This window comes from Stigmatopora argus, chromosome 10 (genome assembly GCF_051989625.1).
Source record: "Stigmatopora argus isolate UIUO_Sarg chromosome 10, RoL_Sarg_1.0, whole genome shotgun sequence".
Classification (NCBI taxonomy): domain Eukaryota; kingdom Metazoa; phylum Chordata; class Actinopteri; order Syngnathiformes; family Syngnathidae; genus Stigmatopora; species Stigmatopora argus.
In genome coordinates, this window is record NC_135396.1 from 10141904 (window position 1) to 10160939 (window position 19036).

The window sequence follows — 19036 nt, forward strand, 5'->3', positions numbered from 1 at the left end:
TGTGATTGGAAGTTATATCTATACTTTTCATTACCTGAATAAACAATTTGAGAATTGCAAAGAGAGGAATTGAACTCATTCCTGATTTGAACTTAGGTCCACCTGAGTTCTGACCCATTGTCTTTGCCACTGGACCACAGTGACTTCTGAAATGATGTGATTGGATGTTATAACTATCCTTTTCATTACCTCAATAAACAATTTGAGAATTGCCAAGTGGAACTGAACTCACTCCTGATTTGAACTTGAGTCCACCAGAAGTTCTGACCGTTTGTCTTTGCAACTGGACCACAGTGACTTCTGAAATGAAGTGATTGGAAGTTATATTTATCCTTTTCATTACCTCAATAAACAATTTGTGAATTGCAAAGAGTGGGATTGAACTCACTCCTGATTCCCACCTCAAGTTCTGAACCAATATTTTTGCCACTGGACCACAGCAATAACTAGGAGAAGAATCAGAAGTCAGAACCAATGCGTGTTACTTATACAAGCCTTAAACATACAAATGCACTTATATAAACCTTCAATATACTTATATCGGCCTTAAACATAAATTATAATACAAAATATAGCACTGAATCAACTTACAAACAAATTCAACTTATGAACAATCGCTCGGAACCAATTGCGTTCGTAAGTAGGGGAGCGTCTGTATTTTAAACATCACATCTATTTAAACAAATGTGAGTTTTTCTTGTGTAGGATTTACAAATATTCAGCAAACTGAGATGATGAAAATAAACTAACACGAAAAACCTGTGCTTAATGACATTTTTATTCAACAAACTTTAAGATATATTAAAAAAATATTTGTACATGGACTCCTTTCCAGCATTTATAAGGACAACAAATTAATGTAATCCTAATTAATCCAAATAAAAAGAACTCAATCGGATAATCAAAGATATCTGATTCCAAAGTCAATGAAAAATAAATATATTTTACAACATTTTTCAGTTCATATAATAAATAAAAAGTCCATAGTATATTATTGACCTCTCGTTTTTGTGTCATTGCTTCCGGTATTCTACAAATAGAACTTGTATATGTATATGCAACCATTGATTTTTTTTTCTTTTGGGTTACAAAGTTTAAAAATAAATAGATAAAAAGTTTACAAAATACATAGGAAATATAATGTGAGACATTTGAAGCAATAATTAAAGGAACAATGAAATCTACATATGTAGAAGAAATTGAGAGGAAACAATTCTAGTCAAGTACTGCCCATTGAAATGAGTGATGCTCTTTTAAAAAAAAAAAAAATTAAATGCATTTAAATATTGCTCACCACCTTGTTCATAGGGATTACCCAAAAACTGAGTGATGCTGGAAAGCACGTGTGCATGTAGATATATACAGTGTATGTAGTCATGTAATACGAATACAAATGACCTGAGCTAAAGACGTCTATAGAACAGAGCATAGACAAGCATCACAGCGAAACAGACCATTTTAAAATATTATTTTACCAAAATTTGTTTAAAATTTTGTCTAAAATTGAACTCAAATGCTAGATGATTTTGGAGGACAAGAAGGATAGGAAATATATGTGAATTTACTATACGAACAATGTTTAACACATTGGCTGCATTGATAGAGATCTATGGCAGATCTTTTTCCCCATGTAGTGTAACTTATACAAAATGAATATATCCCTTATTTAAAAAAAATGATAACCCTGGCAGTGGCCAAGCCATTGGGGGAAACCAACATCCCACTCATGTAGACAGTTCCAGCACAGTATTTGGAGTGTTTGCCATATGTGGTTGGAAGGGGTAGATGGGATGTTTGTTATTGTTGTGAAAGTGTCTCCCTCCAGTCAAAGCTGTGGTTTGGTCCATGTGTGAGTGGGAGGATGGGGGGGTCGACCATCTGCCACTGTCCCGAATTGCCCAGCTCCTCAGAAGAGCACAAGCCCAGATAGGGGATCTGAAAATCCAGCAAACAGACCAATGATCAAGACTTAGCACAAAAGTTTCTATTTCAAAGAATGTCGGACCCAAATTTCCAAAGTCTGATACATGAAAGAAGTATAACCTTTCGAACTACTTGGATGAAATCTTTGGCACTCCGTGGGACGAATCCCTGCAGCTGCCGTGTGCACGCCTCTAAGGAAGAGGCGTGGGCTACAATCAGCACATTGTTTCCTAAAGGAGAACGGAAACAGGACACAAAAGTGGACAAATGCTTCACACAATGCAATGTACAATACATGAAAACAATAAGAATAGACTACTGGGTAATTGAGAATTAACCTCTTTTAAGAAAAGTAGAACCCAGTTATACATTCCAATGCATTATGGAAAATACCCCACAAAATAGGGAAAGGTATTTTAAGGTAGGAAGTTACTGTTCAAGCTATATTCTACTACTTCTCTGAAAAGTGATCGAATCACATACTAAAGAAATGGTTCAAAGCATTAATTCCTAAAATGTCTTAAACTTTAGTAACTTTATGTAAGGTGTGCTTCCAGTGCTCGTTGAAGGTAAACATTTGCCCCCATCGTTCAAACTCTTACCAGTGTTTTTGCAATCTGACAGGATCTCTTTGGTCACTTGGTGGCTTCGACTCATGTAGCTCTCATATGATTCGGACACAGTAAGTTTGCTGATGGGGATCAGCGGTCTGTCGAGAATAATAAACAAAAACAAAAGAATAACTGTTCATTTATGTGTTTTAAATGCTATTAATCGGTGGTGGCATTTCAAATTTTCATAGGTATAATGTGATTCACTACTGTTTAATGGAAAAAAAATCTCGCAGTTACATCAGACAGCAATAAAATGCATAATATCCCCCCCCAAAATAGACATGAAATTGTAGTTTTAACATTTTTCTTTTATTTATCTGATCTTTATTGATGTGGGGTGGGACGAGAGAGAAACGTCATTTTAGGGGGTACCCCAGACATATATGGTATGCTAAAAACTTTATTTCAGCCATTTATTTTCAGTTTTTTTTTTCAATTGCTGAAAATTGAGCTGACTTTTCATTCAAGTGGCTGTTTGAGACTAGATGGTGCTAAACGAATAACATTGGAATCCAGATTTTCAAACAAGTATAATTTTGGACAAATCTTTCTCCAATAACCTTAATTTGAATATCTAGCTTTTGTTTGTTAGATGTTAAAAAAAAAGGAAAGTTGTCACCTGTATGTTGTGTCTATACTGAAGTGGGTTGCAGCCAGGTCAACAGGAGGAATCCATGCTGGCAGAGAACTCCCAAAAACCCATTTAGTCCATTCGAAAAGTCCCGGTTCCACACGTATTTTCAGTTTGCCATCCAGCTGCATACCTCCCCCACAGAAACAATTTGGTTATCTTGGTGAGAAGTGTGAGATCTCAACCCGGTCCCACGTTGGGAAAGAATCTCCATTACCTTTCAGCATACTCTGTGCTGTCTGAACGCATCGCAGAGCAGGAGAGCAGTAAACAAAATCAATGACAATATTACCTTCTGAAAAAGCCTCACCTGCAAAACATAGAAGATTTAAAGCACACAGACCTGTGAAAGTATTCAAAAGCAGGTGACATACCCACTAATCGTGCTTGTGTGGATCCAAAGACTGTGACGGGTGCATCCATGTCATAATCCCTTTGTGCCCCCCACAGTGGCAAAGTTGGAGGCATATTCAGATTGGAACGGACATATCTACCTGCAAAAAAACCCCAATAGTTTTGCCACAATGAATGAAAGTCAATTCATGTTCTGGCTTTTATTTTCTATTATGTTATAGGTACCACTGTATAATCATACTTTTTAGTTTTCACATTTAAAACTAACCTTTACTGTCCGAGCAGAGAGAGAGCCAGTGTTTTCCAAATACGACGTCCATCCTCTCACCGTGTCGACAGACAAAGAGTGACCGTTTGGGGGGTTGACTTTGATTAGCACTTATCCGCAGGACCTGCTGTGAATAATTCAGCAATTCAGAACAACATTGTAAAATCAAATGCTTTCACCTGACTGCAATCAACCATTTATACAATAGCCCTTAGTAGGAGTGGAGTTATCTTTTTATCCTGTTATACTTGGGTCAGCATTGAGCATCATCATCATTTCATTTTCCAGTGCATGTGAGAAATAATTATTACATCCGTCATGACTCCCAAAAAACGGGAACTAACCTGCATTGGATGACAAATAAGACTCACAGTTGGGGTGTAACCGGGTCTCATATCACGGCATGTGCTTTCCAGCAGGCCATCAAACATCCGCCTCTCCCTGCTGGCTTTATCAGAGGGCCCAAAGCTGAAGAATGAGTGGGAACTGTGATGGACAGGAAGATAATGTATGTCACAAACTGGGAAACGACCACGTGCTGTCATTCTTTATAGACAGCTATTTCCAACAATGTCACACAAATACAATGGTTCACTGCGAGCCCAACCAGCTGTGCATAATCTTGTGTGTTCAATCGTAGTGTGATTAAATCTGGGTAACCTAATTACCTATGGTAGATCCAGGTGTCAGACTCATCAGCTAGTCCTACGTAGTTCTCAGGCAGCAGGCCTGAAAGCCCACTGGCGAGGGAGGTCCCGTACAACCATCCCTCTGTGGCATTACTCTGGTCTACTGTAGACATGAAAACAAAATCCCCTACAACCAACTCCATCTCATCTTCATTTTGAGGCATGTAGGGGTACATCACTCGCAGAGTCTGCAAAGGGAACAATATGAGGTTAAGAATTTGTGTGTATACAATTGTTTTAAATTTATGATGATCCAATCTAGTAAATCTGGAGTGGAGTGTGATTCAAAAACCTCAAATGTTTTCCAAACTTACTGTATATATTTAACTGATTACTACAATACGAGAAAAAGGTATGGCATATAATGTTCAGCCTAACAAAGATGACTCATTTTGCAAGTATCTCATTTTGAATTTTATGCTGAGAACACATTCCTTCCAAAAACACTCCTACTATTCACTACTTGAGGAACAGCAATGACTTGTGATCGGTATTTAAATATTACCTCATGGTTTGCAAAACGAATGTCCCGGGAGAAAAGGACTGCCATCCAGTCACAACCTAGCTTGACCTCGATGCCCTTCGCCAGTTTTTCCAGTGAAGCGAGATGATCGGTAGGGAAGTTGTAAGCCAGGGTTACATGGAGCTGTTTCTTATGAGGCTCCACGTAGACTTCTGGATAAAACAAGTGCATTCTCACTAACGTGATATTGAACATACACTGAATAGATTAAATATCAGAAAATCCTGTTTATCCTGTTTAGAGAAACTATCACTACATCTGGAAGTAGTTCCCACTAAAACAAACCAAGTTGATGCAAAACAAATTTAACGGTTCGGCTAAACCTCTATTCCATTTAGAAAATGGAAATCTAAATAAATGTGACCCTAAATGAGATTATTTTGCAGCACTGTATCAATCATCTTCCATACTGCGCTTCGTCGCAAGGGTTGCGGGTGCCTATCCTAGCTATGCTCAGGTGAAAGGCAGACTACATACACCCTAGACTGGTCGCCTGTCAGCCGTAGGGCACACAAAAAGACAGACCACCATTCGCTCTCACCTCCATACCGCCACCAGTGAGAATCGTCCCTGCGCCTAACCTGCACTGGAGGCAGGGGAGTGAACCACTACACCATCAGCTGGCTCATTGTGGATATATTTGCATAATATACTACTACTGTGTATAAGAAATTCAATGGTGTTGACCTAAAACTGCATGTTAATCATGAATCACATGACTGGTGTCGAATTACCACGCATCACACAATGTCTCCAATCTAATTTGGCACTGAGCTGCCAGGAATAATGATTAGGCTCATTTTCGTCGAGGCTCAGTGACATACTGAGTGAGTGCGTTTCTAACCCGATTGGACATCCAATTAGTCATTGTCACAGTTGGAAGAAAAAAAACATGGACCATGGTTCATCACATGATTACCTTGTTACTGACAGGCAATTATATCACATTGTGCTCTCATACCAGCTTTCCTGTTGGCCTCTGTGCTGAAGTCAGACGCAAATTGCTTGAGTACATCAGCCACGCGCTCCTCAACGAAAAGACCGATGAAGTTGGACGATGTGTACAGTTTGAGGGGCAGTGGGCTGGGAAATCGACCTCGCCACTGCTGGACAGTATCTTGGAGGGCCTCGCAGAGAGCCTCTACCTTGTGGTCCGCACACTTTAGAAATAGCAAACAGAACGTAATATTGATTCAGTAAACCCTTTGTCGTAAATTGCGTCGCCTCACTAACCACGAAAAACTGGCACAGCGTGATGTGAGGGAAAATGTTGTGGGCTTTGTTTTTGCCGCATTTGACCCGACTCTGTTGCCAGAAGTGAGAGAGCTGGTTCTGGAGCGGTCCACTCGGCCGCAGATAGAGAACAAACTCCCGAGGCAACCCGTCATCCAGGAACGGGTCATCCACGTGGGAGAACAACCTGAAGTAAAAGTGATTCAAATGAAAGAAGTATGTCAACAAATGTCATTTGGATTGGACCGTGCGTTTACGTTCACCCAGGAGCTGGAATTTCCAACATTGTTAACATTAAAAAAAATGACGATAACATTTTAATGAGATGCTGAAATTGACAGAATAATTTTGCTTTTTCCCCATGTTTTACATTTGATAATTTTTCAGTGAATAGTTCCTTGGTCTCAATCTCATGCATTATACTTTTATAGTAACTTGTTTTTTTTCCACCCCAGATCCAAAAAAATGATGGGCACATAACACTGCACCTAAATGACTGCGTACAGAAATATCTTTTGCGCTATATACTTATTACTGCCACAAGGGCTTATTTTAAATGTAGTGTGGTGTTCTCCCAGAGAGGGCAGTGTAATAGATTACTGGAGGAGTTGTGTGTTGCCTCAACATATGTTGCAGATTCCAACCTTTGTTTACACTCACCAATCGCAAGCTGCTTGAACACTGCGACCTCCAGTTGACGCCATAGCTTTTAACCTGTAACATACAAGAGAGTGCAATGAATATACTTCAAAATGTAATCTAAATCAGAAACAAAACAAATCCTTATTAAAAATGCCTGTTTAAGAATAATTTAACTATAAAGTTCAACTTTCTGATCGATGTCATATTGCTGAGTTCATCCAGTAACACCAGGGACCAAAGCTTTTGTATAACATTTCCAAGCAATGTCTAATCACACATTTTCTGACATAGGAAATGCACCCAGAGTATATTAGGGAGATTCGGACACTCTCACAGTAGATATAAAAATCCCTTGTGAGGATAGGCGGTTAAGTAAATGAATGAATGGATGAATTATGTTCGAATTTGAGAAAAACAGTTGTTCATTCTCGCCACTTCTCTGACAGGCCACTTTTGAGTTTGGAAAGGAAATACTTCTACGCAATTTGACGTGACTCATCCCTATTCTATCGATCATGAATTGAATTCAATTGCATTTCAAATCCCGATGTTCACAAACTGCAGACTTCCTATGACTATAAGAAAGAAGCCTATAGTTCAGTGGGTCTTATGCTTGACTTTGGTGTGTGCAGCGTGGAATTGATTCCCGCTCAATGGTGGTCTGATTGTGAGTGCAAATGGTTGTCTGTCTCTGTGTGCTCTATGACTGTCTGGCGACCAGTCGAGGGTGTAATCCGCTATTCGCTCAAATGATAAACTCCAGCACCCTTAGAAAGTACCTTTGAGGGGTGAGTATATGTATGCTGAGGTAGCAGGAACTGCAGGGTGCATTCTGTTGAAACCAGTCCAGTTATTATATTGGCAACGACACTAAAATTCACAGATGGCTGCGCCATCACCAAACACACACGCGGTTTATGTCCTTGATCAAAGTCAACATGCTAACCAGTACGAGTAGTATAAATGAAGCAACACCCATAAATAAGTGAATGAGCCCTCACACAAACACACACACACAGTGTAGATCAAATTGGGCAAGAGATTAAATGTCAAATCAAATCTACTTTCCTTCCTGATCCCTTCAACTCTGCCATGGCCTATTTACTAACTCCAAAAGGAAACATCCACAGTATTTACATGTTAGTTCAGCTAAGCTGTTTATGTACAACTTTAACTAACCAAGTCTATTCTCCTTTGGTTGCGTCATCATTGAAAGAGTCAAAAACTAAATTTTTTGCCTCCTTCATTCTGTCATTCAGTGATTCCAAACTCATGTTGAGCCAAGGAGAGCATTTTACATGACACCATTCAATGGAAAACAAAAAAACAATTTACAAAAAAACGAGTGCCCTGCATTTCCTAAATCTCCATACCAAGCACATACATTTGTATTCTGTTAAACTCTAAGACACTACAGTTAACCTGCACAACAACTCCCAAGGTTTAGGATCGGTTACTCCAGAGATTTTTACTGTGAAATATCTAAAGGGAGTCATAGGGTGACTGATTACGTGACATAATAGACAACCGTTGAACACACATTCCATCACTGATGTTTGCAGACTAACAGTCACCATTGACTCATAACCCCATGTCTATACAAAAAGTCAGAAATAGTCACAGTGGGTCCTGATTAACATGCAGGTCAACTTTAGGTATAATGTGTCTTTAAATAATAATAAAAAAAGACCCAGTACGCTGAGTTCTATTTCAATTAGAGCAGGGCAAAACATGTCACAATGTTTGAATGTTTTTCTTTCATAGTGTCCTAATTTGATTATTTTCCTCTATAATTTTAAATAGTTTTCCAATTTAAAAAGTCACTGTGAAACAAACTACAATAAAGTCATAGGAAAATTACTAGAGAGAAAGTAAAAAAAACATATTTTACAAGTAGTGATCATTAATATAATACTGAATACTCTGTCTCTCACAAACACATATATACCTGTCAGTGAGTGGGCATCTTTTAATGTCAATAGTGACGATAGACGTTCAATCTATATTTAGACTGGTTTAAACAGCCTGAGCATCTGTTTTGGTCAAAGGAAATGTAATTAATTCAATAATGAGTGGCAAAATTCTCATTTCAAAACGGCTAACAGTCTGTGCAGGCACTATCTATAGATAAAAAAAATAAATATATATATATATATTTTTTCAAACAAAAAATATTTATTTATAGATAGTGACTGCACAGACTGTTTTCCGTTTATATATATATATATATATATATATATATATATATATATATATATATATATATATATATATATATATATATATATATATATATATATATATATGACTTTTTTCAAATCACAGTATCATAAAATAGGCTCATACTTAATGATGTTATTAATAGTAGCCCTACATATTAATCGTGGCTGCGCAAAAGGGAAGAGCGATTGACTTTGCCCCCGATGGTCCACTTTTAAGCACTCGAACTTCCCCGCAGGCACACATCACACGTCCAATTCCACGTCAGCCCAAGTGCGTCTTGTGACATGCACGCAGCCCCCTACACTAGTCACTTACGCCCCCCACGCCGCACACTTACGCTCTTGGCCGAGGGAAGCCCATTGACAAGAGTACGTCCAGGTTGGATCCACATTTGCCTGATCCCGAGCGGTTCTGTCGGAGTCTCCGTGGAAGGATTTTACTGTAGAGTTCCTCTCTGGCTGCCATGGCACAGCGGATCCATGCAGAGGCTCACAAGTGTCCGACAATCCGCGGGTTCGTCCTCAAATCCAAAATCAATGAATTACTACCACGCAGACAAGACAAGACAGACTGCTCCGCCCTGGAGGAAACAGCAAATGAGATGCTCTTACCATGGCGTGCACGCGCGCACACCGCACGCGCACGGCTAAAACTAGGCTTTTTTTTCAAAATTGGAAAGCATCCAAGGGAATTAACCCAAATTTAAACGAATAAAAGCAAGAATTTACTCAATTGAAGGTGACCTATGGAAAACTTGAAAATATAGTTTAACAAAAAAAAATATATTTGACCATCATCGTGGTTAAAAACAACAAAATTCTGTCTAACTAGGCACTACATGACTTTAGTGTGCCCAATAAACACTTTTTCACTCATAAGCTATGATTTATGGTTATATTTTTAGGAACTGAAGGCATAACAAGGCATCGTCACTCAACGAGTAAGTGTTGTCGTTCTTCAGTGGAATCTAATCTTTACGTCAAAATGTGTCAAGAAGATTAACCAATCTTCTTCAAACTATTCTTTCTTGTTAATTGTGATGAGGACACTAACTAATATTGCAACTCCTTCATTATACGGGGATGGTTCAGAATGAACATTGGTAGGTATCTTTTGGAGATTTATACAGATCGATCCTTAGTGTTTGAGTTATATATATATTTTTATCTCAGGTCTGATTAACCGGACAGATCATGGTGACATTTGTTAGAACTACTATATGGATATAGTAGATGCAACATTCCACTTGAGTGTAACCCCTTCACATTAAATAATGCTCAAAAGCCTGAAGCCCAGGCAGATTCGAACCAGGACATATGTTGCAGTCAATGGCAGACAATGTTATTTCACCAGGGAAATGTATTAAATCTTCCCCAACCTTTTGCAAACCTTGTGTTAAAATAATAAGAGAGAACATATTAATTTAAAAAACATTTAATTTCCAAAGAAAATAGATTCACAACTGTACAATGTGTACAAGATACACGTCATATATGATCCATATATATAATTCAAGTTAAACACAAAATGTGAATACACATTTCAATCGTTTAGCAATTAGAGAATTTAATAAATTAGGAGATAAAATTAATTTTATCATCTGGCTTGTCACGCCCATACCTCCTCGTAGGATCAAAATGATAGACAAAGTCAATATTGTGAGTTTGTCGAATTACTCTCAGTTTTAAAAAGGCTTTGCTGTGCCTCTAATTTGAATGTACCACAAATAGTCTCAAATTAAATCTTAAAGTCTGCAGTTAAACCTCATCCTGTTCGTTTTATTTCCAAGCCAGGATGGTGTTCACAGTCAAATATTTTTAGCGACAACACTGAGCGGATGTGGTAGAGCAAGTTGTGATCAGGGATTTGAATCCGGGCTCCACTTTTTGTAGTTCCCATGGGCAAGACACCGAACCCAGGTCCGTCCTTCATATTCAAGTACAGATAGTTTTATGCGACATACTGTAGATTACACCATATTGTAATAAACTTCAAGTACCTATTTACATATTATATTTGGTTTTTAGATTTTGGGGTTATTTCTGTAGTTGCCAATTCTTTAAGCGCACTGACTCGAATCCTGGGGAAGCAGTTACAGTTGCCCATTGTCAGTATCGGCAGATGGGTTATAAGGTGTGATAACGCAGAAGACACAACCGGCCTCCTGGAAAGCTTGTCTCATCTCCACCTGACAGGACAGACAGAAGCTGCATCATACTACAGATACATATTCCTGGATTTCCTTGACTTGTGGACAAACTTATTGTTAATGTGTTTAGAGTGAAAACAATGAAAATGTTGGTATCAGCTGAAAGGTAGACTAACCCCAACTATTCTACCCCGCCCCCCCCAAAAACAACAACAACAACAACAACAACAACAACAATTTGCTCTTAGATTCCCTCTGTTACTGAGCGAAAACTGATCCCGTGCTACCCATGGAAAAAAAAAAATAACCCTGACAGATTTTTTGTTGAAGTTATTCATAATTTATTGTTCTGAGATAACTGCAGGAATTTTTGGACATAGCTAATTTAAAACAATGTTATTTTTGCCCCAAATACTAAATTAATGGTATTGTGAATTAGATTCCCTCTGTTACTGAGCGAAAACTGATCCCGTGCTACCCATGGAAAAAAATTATAACCCTGACAGATTTTTTGTTGAAGTTATTCATAATTTATTGTTCTGAGATCACTGCAGGAATTTTTGGACATAGCTAATTTAAAACAATGTTATTTTTGCCCCAAATACTAAATTAATGGTATTCGACCCCCTGCCCATCTTTTTCACTCATTATAATGGATCTCATTCAGTAGGCTTTACCACTGCTTAGCATTTCTGCAGTCCAACATGGAACAACACTAAAGACAAGAAACTGCTCATGTGATAAGCCTACATAATGCATCATGACTTTACTCATGGACATGACAGACATTATGATGAGAAAGAGGAAAGGGAGTGGCAGTTCAAATGAAATGTAAGAGGCGCATTTCCTAGTTTTCATGGCGCATTTCCTAGTTTTCATGGCACATTTCCTAGTTTTCATGGCGCACAACTGAGTTGTTGCCAGTCTCAGTCGTACAGAAACAGCAAGTTTAAGGTGGTTTTCCTAAAAATATTAGTGATTGTTTTCGCACAAAACCCTAAATAAAGGCAACTGCATGTTCTCTGCTGTAAGCTTACCAGTTTTGCAGCATCTAAACACAATCCCAACACTGCACCACCACTGCCTGGTAACTTCACTGCTGAGCCAAACTGCATGAAGATTAGACCATTACAATAATGTGCATAGGAAGACACATTGTTCTTGTGAGGTTGAATGTTCTTCATCTAAATCCAAACTGTATACTCGGATGCAGACATAAAACATCAGAGTACCTACCTGCTTCGCTAATGCCACCATCTTGAGGTTGCCGGGACCAAGGCACTCATCAGAGTACACGGACCTGTACGGGGTATTCATTTTACTATATAGTCTTAACATATCTATTACTACATGGGATGCACCAAAGTTAAAACTTTACATTCTTTTTCAAACTAATATTTTCTGACTGGATCATGTTGGCACTTTGTCAAATTTGTAAGTAAGAGTACTCTGGTTCCTTCTTCCGTGATATGTTAGCAAATTTTAATCAATTAGTCAGGCAGAAAATTAAGCACATAGTGCTTTACTTCGAAAAATTGGACCAAAAGCAGAAGAAATTATAAATGTTATATTTCCCCAGTAGAGCCTTAATTCAAAAAATACACTTCTGTATATAAATATTTTTCTCTCCAAGTGGTACCAAGAGAAACTAGTCGTAAAAGTCCCCAGAGCTTCACAGAACACTGTTATGGGTTAAATATTTAATATTGTGTCCATTAAAATGTGCCCCAGTTCTACAAATGTACCAGACAAGACCGTTTACCTTCTTAACTCAAAGTTCTTGTCCATTAGCTGTGCTAGAAGGTTCCAATCTCCGTCCATTAGAGCCTCCCTGAGAGAAAAAAATTGAATGTTTCTTTCAGCCACTGCTGAAGTAATATAAAGATTTCATCTAAAAATGTTTTCATAAGAAGACACTAAGTCTTTAGGAAGCTCACAGAAATGTTGAGATTGCTCTACCTGGCTTGATCAGTAAATTCTGCAAATGTATTCATCGCTTCAACCACAAGAGGCTCCCCTGAAGGATAAATACCTTTCAATGAATATAAATAACAATACGCCACCACCTATCACGATAGACAAGTGATCTAATTTTTATACGGATGACAGAATTCACCTCAAATATAATGTAGCTTTTTCATCACAATAGTTATGTAACTGATATTAAGGTCATTGCTTTTATAACAAATGGTTTGAAGTTTTATAATTTTTCATATTTCGTACAGTATTATGAAAAGAGCGGTAGCCTACCATTGAGCCAGCGTTGTCGGACATTGTTATGAATACGCCCAGAGTCACTGGGATCATTCAAGTAGGCCAACCAGAATGAAGGCAGGGTACTCATATCCAAGGAGACGTAATTGCCTACAAGTGAAAAACACCATATACACAGTATATTTACACTGTAAACCTTTAATACATATAATGTATAGTGATGTGAATACCGTAGCCTTGCTCTTCCATGAGCTTTTTGCTGAAGTCCATGTAGACTAAACCTTCATAAACCTGCACAAAATAAACCATCTTTTTATTCTTCTTTTTTTGCTACTGGTTGGACAAAGGTTAATAACAACATAATTTGGTCAATTAGTTTAAGAAAAGGTTGTCGGAGAGAAGATAAAGTTCTGTCATTCCGAGGTTACAAATTCATTAAGTGTGTTTCCCCAAAAATGTCAACTATTGCACTTAATTCAATTCGGAATTATTGTAGTGAGCTGTATACTGTTAATGTATATGTTACTGTATATGTATGGTAAGTAGGATTAATATGTAATTTTTTCCATACTGAATGAACATTTTCCTCAATGAACATTTTCCTCAGTTGGACTTACATGCAACACTAACCTGCACAACTCTGTCTTGCAGACCTGCAGTAATGAAGAGCTCATCAGTTTCCACATTGAGAATGAAGTTGGCACGGACTGGCTTTGGAAGATCCTAGTAGTATGCGTGTAAAAAATACATCTTGTCAATGCTTATTAACTATGTCTTCCGTGCTCATTTGCTGATTATTCACTGCCAACTAATACGTTTTTCTATTTTCCAAATGAATAAAAATTTTAATGGGGTCTAATCAATTTGGATAACACTAGACAATGTAAGACATAACAATTAAAATATGCCCTAGTATCAGTGAGGAGATATAAGGAAAATATGCGACCTACTTACATCATCTGTGAGGTTGTAAAATTTCATGAGACTCTTCAATGCAGCTGAGACGATGGCGCTACACACAAAATTGCCACCCAGGTAATTCCCAATTAGTTAGACCACATACATTTACCACAGCAAACTGAAAATTAAACATGCAGTATAAATTGAGAAAAAAAGTTAGTAACCTGCTCCCAGCAAGGCCCTGAAACAAAGGAAGAAAAAGTACATTTGGTTTACTCTTTTATTTTGATCTCTATTATATATGCACTAATGAGTGAGTACATGAGAAGAACCTCACCACTTGTCGAGGAATGTTTGTATCATACTTAAGTGTGAAATTCTGCTTTGTCAATGCGATGCTGTGGGAAGAAATTGAAAAAATACATCAGTGGTGACACACTGTAGTGATTTAAAAGCTGATCTATTTAAGGGAGGTTTGACTTAAAAGAATGATAGCAATTAAATCTCAAAAATGAAAATTTCAACCAGGTCAAGCACTTATTTTTGACCTATCTTACATTGGGAGTGAGGTAAGAATACAGCATTAAAACAGCACTGAAATATGCATAATTCCACCTAAGATAAGTGGTTCAGACAATGAATGAATGGACTTCAACAAGCCCACAGAATCTCACCCTTGTTTGCAGCAGAACTGATAGAATTTCTTACAGGTCGCTTGCAGCAGCCGAAGGCCTCCAAGATATCTGCAGTGGATGATTGATATGTCAAGAACAAAAATGGAAAGCATGTGAATGTGTGTTGGAAGCAGAATATTTTATTTGATCATACACACCCTTCTTTTCTACTGATTCTGAACAAATCTTGCAAGCTTCCAAACTCTGTGGGGTCGTTAAGTGGGTGAGGGAGGAGAACCTGTAATACGTAACTTCATGTTGTCAGTGATTATGTTAAGTGCACCAATGTGTGGCTTGCTTTATTTTACCAAAGTTTGGCTTTTCACTAGGGTGACATCAGCCCAGAAGTTCTTGATTGACATAGCGATGGTTTTCCCCTCAAAGCCGTCAGATGGATTTCCCATTAATCCGACCCTGTGGATTAAACATGTTAAAATTGACAACACGAAACATAATCTCAGGTCAGAACATTATTGTTATCATGATACGAACCTGGCGTAAGACCGACATGTGATTGGTTTGGTGGATTTGTCCTGTTGTTTGGCAGAGAAACAATTGAGCCACTTGGTGTAGTCTGACAGAGTCTAAAATGTTGAGAAATTTCCACGTCAAGGAGTGATTCATGAAATTCGGATAATGCTACTTCTGTATTTTCCGGACTATAAGTGGTGTTTTTTTTTCATAGTTATGCTGGGCCTGTGACCCATATATGTTTTTTACCCTCTCCCTTTCTGAACAGCGACAGCTTATTATGTTTTTGTTGTTGTTTATTTTTAAGGCTATAGTTTTCTTTAAAAAACTGTTGTGTTAACAAGTGCCCTCCCAAAAACAGGCCATTTTCACTGAGCAAATTTTTATAGGGTTATGCAGTACTTATTGATATACACTCATGGTCGTAAATAATAATGTAAAGGGGGAAAAAACATACCACTTGTCCTATTAGCTGAAAACCAGTTGGAAGCTTCATTCCAAAAACTTCAAACAGCTTCTTATTAATCACCTGCTCCTGAAAATAAATGGATATATCAGCAACAGCTTGAATGATTGTAAGAAGCCTTGTTCAACCATTACAAAAGTACAGTCAATGTTGTGAATGCAATGAAAAATGAAAAAAGGCATTTTAGAAATGTACCAAAAGCAGTACACAGATCTCTTGTAATTGCATTATTTCCCACATGATCACTACTAGAAAGATTATTAAGGAATTGAAGGGTTTTGTGACCTTTTAGTCTTGATTGAGTTAATATAAGGGTTCCAAATTTCCCCAAAATGTGTATATTCTGCCCTTAAGATTGCTCACTGTGCTTGTCAATAATGCACAAATGATCTCTTAACGTATAGTTAAGAGTAATATCACGAAAACAAGTGCAATTGCCGATATAATTTTGCCAGATGATTTAGGTTGAGAACATTTTCAGCTTCTATTTTCCCCAGATGCAAATTTGAGTCTTTTTTTAGCAGGCAGCTGGTCAACCAATTCCACAATGTATTTTTTTTTAAACTTACCCAGAATCTTCCAAAGGACCTGTCAGTGTCTTCTATCTGACTAAGGACATCAGATATGAAGGGCAGAGTTTCTTTCCTGATGCAGTAAAACACTACGCTGGCCAAACGAGAAGATGTGAGTCCTTCTGTGGCTTTCTCCAAGAAACGGCTTATCCTACATAGAAGTCAAAACCCAGTCTCGTGGTGAGATGATTATTATTTCAATTTCATATTCTTATTTCTCATCACCGATGGGAATCAGGGCAAACTTCCACAATCCCTCTGGAGATGCTTTTCTCCCCTTCCTCCATCTCATAGTATATGATCAGTTCTCCAGGCTTTGAAACAGAAACATAAAGTTCAGTAGCATCAATCGTTATTGCGACGAATACAATGATCGTTACTACCTTTGAACGGAAGAACCGGATCACTTGAGCAACATCAAAGTTTTGATCCTCACACAACATGTCTCCTGCTATCTGCTTACAGGGAGGCTAAATCAGGTCCATGTAAAAAAAAAAGATTTCATATTTGGGAGGCTCATATTACCCCCATGATGTCATCTTGCAGCTTGCGGCTGCGTATGGCCAGCTCCAGATCAGCCACAGCACCAAGAGAGTCACTCAGTGTAGTGCTGCCATCATTAATTATGTTTTCCACTGGAAAATCATTGGCTGTGGCCCAGCGCTCAAAATACTTGTACCTATTCAGAGGAGATGATCAAACAACAATAATCAGAATGATCAGTTTGGTTTTCTTTCAATAGATTTTGGTTGTCTTAAGGTCAATTGGACCTGCATGCACACTCACTTGTCTGCATTGGTGACAAGATACACCTCTGTGAATAACTGACGCCTGAGGACAAATGACATTTAGCAAAAGGAAGTTCGGTAAACATTAAAAGGACAAAAAAAGATGAAAACTATCAATATTCAAGCTTATACTCACATGTTGACAGTTTTCCACCAAAAGTCCAAAATCTTCATTCCACCGATGCCAGGAAGCAAGCTCTTTGGGACTCCTATTAAGTGGCTGTATAGGCCTGTCTCATCATTCTTTTTGAGGAGAGAAGAACATTAACAGGGATTATTATACTACCTCATAATTTTAATATATATATTGTACAGATCCTAAATTTTGCATTACGACAACTTGATAACACACAGTACTTCTGGATGAACAATGATCAATATTAGGCTTAGAGGTTCGTGTTAGGTTACTAAAACCCAATTTCTAAATAATTTACTAACCATAAATTGCTATAGTATATCTTTGCTGCTGAGTGTAGGGACATACCACAATTAAGAATTAGATGGCAGGTTTGTGAACTTGTTACTTGCACTGTTACCCTATAAATGCGTGTTTCTTTTGGCAATATACTTCTATGTCTGGATTATTGTGTTGATTTGGAGCACATAAAAAATTAAATAAAATAAAATCACAATATCAATCATTTGTTCACCAGTGCGCCACCCCTTAAAAATCAGGCCAATTTTTTTTCAGGCATTCGGAAAGGGAACATCCCCAGTGTAAACAGTAGTTCATTTATCAATACTATGTATTGCGACTATCTAAGCAGCCAACTGTCCCATAAGGATTTCTCGCATTTATTGATATGACAGCAGACAACAACAAAAACTTTATCATGCCCCAGAAGGAATCTTGTAAAAAAAATAGATGTATGCATTTTTATTTTTTACTGACATCTAGAAATGAAAAAAAAAAAACAGGTGCGGATTCCAAATGCCATTAAATTATTTTCCCTGAGTTGAGTGTGCCACCTTGTGGCATTATAAAATGTACCAGCCTGTATTGAGAAGCGCAACTAACAAATATTATTATTATTGTCATTATTATTACTGTTGTTAATATAATTTTTATTATTCTTGTTATTATAATTACTGTTATTATTATTATTATTATTGCTGTTGTAATTGTTATTATTGTTGTTATTGTTATGATTATTGCTATTATTATTATTATTATTATTATTTATGGTCACAATCCTGACTAGTGGAGAGCATCTTCTATAGTAACTCTAGTTACTACTTGTTTAGTTTTTATTTATTGTTATTATTTATTGATTATTTATTTGACTGTTTGTTGTTATCTGTGCACTTTGTGGTGAAGCTTTAAATCTCATTATACTTCTATAATGACAATAAAAGCATTCAACTGACTCAGGTGCAACTATAAACGATAAAAAACATCTCCAGAGCGCTAACTACAATATTTGGCGCACTGTCCATTAACACTGACCCAGAGAACTTTGGCACGGCAAATTTATCTTTGTGTATGCAATGTATAAATGCTCACCTTTATTTCAGTCTCCAAAACTCTGCCGTGGCCGGCGACCAATAGTATACAAATCATTGGACCAGCTTCTGGTTGCAGAATAGTTTTGGATGATTCTCTGCAGTGTATATCGTTTAAAAGTAGTCCTTTCTGAAGTGTATTCGACCACGACGTCAGTACTGGCCACGCCTCTTTAGCAAACCTTTCCACGGAAATTCT

The 19036-nt window shown here is 37.6% G+C and overlaps 2 protein-coding genes across 2 annotated transcripts; both read right to left on the reverse strand.

The window, feature by feature from the left end:
* Nucleotides 1–760: 760 nt before the first annotated feature.
* On the reverse strand, nt 761–9723 carry ubash3bb (ubiquitin associated and SH3 domain containing Bb). Its single transcript, XM_077611420.1, has 14 exons — nt 9438–9723; nt 6896–6949; nt 6236–6422; nt 5964–6162; nt 4985–5154; nt 4459–4667; nt 4135–4276; nt 3791–3917; nt 3543–3662; nt 3386–3478; nt 3157–3301; nt 2526–2632; nt 2044–2153; nt 761–1935 (listed from the first exon to the last, which is right to left on the reverse strand). Exons 1-14 carry the CDS (start codon nt 9563–9565, stop codon nt 1798–1800), a joined length of 1929 nt encoding a protein of 642 aa, XP_077467546.1. The 5' UTR covers nt 9566–9723; the 3' UTR covers nt 761–1797.
* Nucleotides 9724–10518: 795 nt separating this feature from the next.
* gkup (glucuronokinase with putative uridyl pyrophosphorylase) lies at nt 10519–19033 on the reverse strand. The gene is made up of 23 exons (XM_077612234.1): nt 18839–19033; nt 17471–17577; nt 17333–17377; nt 17072–17225; nt 16930–17001; nt 16772–16860; nt 16544–16697; nt 15966–16043; nt 15530–15621; nt 15346–15451; nt 15196–15275; nt 15038–15106; nt 14701–14761; nt 14588–14604; nt 14418–14475; nt 14094–14186; nt 13694–13754; nt 13500–13613; nt 13209–13266; nt 13012–13080; nt 12486–12549; nt 12287–12358; nt 10519–11288 (listed from the first exon to the last, which is right to left on the reverse strand). Exons 1-23 carry the CDS (start codon nt 18893–18895, stop codon nt 11193–11195), a joined length of 1866 nt encoding a protein of 621 aa, XP_077468360.1. The 5' UTR covers nt 18896–19033; the 3' UTR covers nt 10519–11192.
* Between the last annotated feature and the right edge of the window lie 3 nt (nt 19034–19036).

Coding starts and splice junctions, on each gene's coding strand:
- gkup (XM_077612234.1), bottom strand. CDS start 18,895: ATGATTTGTATACTATTGGTCGCCGGCCACGGCAGAGTTTTGGAGACT. Junction 13,267..13,499: donor CCGACAACGCTGGCTCAATG/GTAGGCTACCGC, acceptor TTTATCCTTCAG/GGGAGCCTCTTGTGGTTGAA. Junction 13,081..13,208: donor GAATTTACTGATCAAGCCAG/GTAGAGCAATCT, acceptor TTTTTCTCTCAG/GGAGGCTCTAATGGACGGAG.
- ubash3bb (XM_077611420.1), bottom strand. CDS start 9,565: ATGGCAGCCAGAGAGGAACTCTACAGTAAAATCCTTCCACGGAGACTC. Junction 3,918..4,134: donor TTATTTGTCATCCAATGCAG/GTTAGTTCCCGT, acceptor AATTATTCACAG/CAGGTCCTGCGGATAAGTGC. Junction 2,154..2,525: donor GTCAGATTGCAAAAACACTG/GTAAGAGTTTGA, acceptor GTTCTCCTTTAG/GAAACAATGTGCTGATTGTA.